Here is a 1,834-nt window from a genome sequence, read left to right on the forward strand (position 1 = left end):
AAAAAATCCGGAAAATTTGCCACATAGGAAAGGCGCCCGCTGCCGTGGCCTAGGTTTCTCACTGAAAATCCTCGTCCCCCGGCGGCATCTTGAATTTTCTTCCTTTTCAACGGCGTTTTTTGGGAATTTCGGATTTTTTGGAATTTTTTCGCTATTATATTCGGAAAATAGATAACTTTTAACACATTTTAATGCAATAAAAATTTTTGGTCGGAGTCCCCCTTTAAATAGTTAATTTCGAAACAATCGAGATAATCGAGTTTAAAATTGAAGGTTTGGGTGTGATTATTATAGAGAAATCCACTTGTTACGGATATGATGATCTTTTTTCAGAATATTTGATTCCGAAGGTTTGCTCCACTGGTCGCTGCTTATGACGATGTGCTCCATATGGGTGATTTCTGCATCGTTCTACTGGCTGTACGCTTAAAATCAACTATTCTATTTTTCCTTTTTCAAATAATTTTTCAGTCTGATTCTGACGGATCCTGGTGTGATGCCTCGCTCGAAAACCCCATTAAACGATTTCGTAGAGCATCTGGAGACAAAGAAAATCGAACGATATTGTTTTACGTGTTGGATTCCAAAGACTTCAAACTCGCATCACTGCTCCCAGTGTGATAAATGTGTCGATGGATTCGATCATCATTGTCCATGGATTCACAAGTGTGTCTATCGGAAAAATCTTCGATTCTTCGTCCTTTTCTGCCTCACCAACTTGATATTTGACGTCATCTATGTTCCAGTTTTGATCAATATGATTGCTGTTTCATGGAATACTGTTGGATTCAGTGGGTTTTCAAGTACTAATCACTTATTCAGATCATTTTTAGGTCAAACCCTATCCGATCATGGAATCATGGTTCTCAGTCTATTCTTCTCAATCCCTCACGTCATCGGAGCCGGAGCCATCACCTACACTCAATTCTCACAGATTTCTCGTCACATCACCACAATTGAAATCATTCGGAATAGCAGAGCTCAACAGGATTCTGATAAGTAAGTTTTCTTCAAAATTATCAGATTAGGAAAAAAGAAATTTAGATCCACTAGTCCAACATCCGCATCGATTTACAACCCATGGGAAGACAGTCCGAGTATCAAGACGAGAGTTCGAAATGTCTGTAATCTTCTAGTATTTGATCGATTCGGAGGTGATGAGGATGGTAGTCTGTGTGAGACGACGTCTGGATCTTTTGAAACTTCAGAATCTCACATTTAATTATTCTATGTTTTCTGTCTAGTTTTTCTACCGGTTCTAATATTCCTATTGTGTTTTCTTTGTCTTGAAATGTGCTTGGACTGGATGGAATAAAATTTTCTTTTCCAATTTTTAAAAATTTTTTCTGTTTCAAAAATCTGTATTGTTTCATTGAACTTCATATCAACTTATTCGAATATGTCCTTATTGATTTGAAACAGATGTTATAAAAGCCATATGCAACGGCCCCAGATAACTTTTGAGCAATCCGTTTCTGACCAAATCTGTAGACAACACTTCGGATACCTTCTGTGCATCCTTGCCAAGGTTTAACTTTTTCAGGCTAAAAATCTTTCGGCCGGATGTTTTGAAATTTCAGAATCTCACATTTAATTATTCCATGTTTTTTGTCTAGTTCTTCTACCGGATCTAGTTTCCTATAGTGTTTTCTTTGTCTCGAATTGTGCTTGGACTTGCTCAAATAAAATTTTCTTTTTCAATTTTTTTGAAAGTTGAAAGTTTTCTGCTTCAAAGATATGTATTTGTTTCCTTTGACGGATCTTCAACTAATTCATTGCGACCGTTCGTTTCTGACCAAAACCGTAGAGGATACTTTGGGACCTTTCTAGTACA

The 1,834-nt window shown here is 37.1% G+C and overlaps 1 protein-coding gene across 1 annotated transcript in view; it reads left to right on the forward strand.

Moving 5' to 3' along the window:
* CBG19823 overlaps positions 1-1,222 on the forward strand; it is a gene marked incomplete at both ends in the record, with an annotated part of 3,038 nt that extends 1,816 nt beyond the window's left edge. Inside the window, 3 exons of the mRNA XM_045235353.1 lie at positions 334-420; positions 472-999; positions 1,045-1,222. Of these exons, the coding sequence (XP_045096893.1) occupies positions 334-420; positions 472-999; positions 1,045-1,222 (793 nt within the window). The remainder of the gene's footprint in view (positions 1-333; positions 421-471; positions 1,000-1,044) is intronic.
* Positions 1,223-1,834: the final 612 nt, after the last annotated feature.

This window comes from Caenorhabditis briggsae (assembly GCF_000004555.2).
Source record: "Caenorhabditis briggsae complete genome, chrIV, whole genome shotgun sequence".
In the NCBI taxonomy this organism is placed as follows: Eukaryota; Metazoa; Nematoda; class Chromadorea; order Rhabditida; family Rhabditidae; genus Caenorhabditis; species Caenorhabditis briggsae.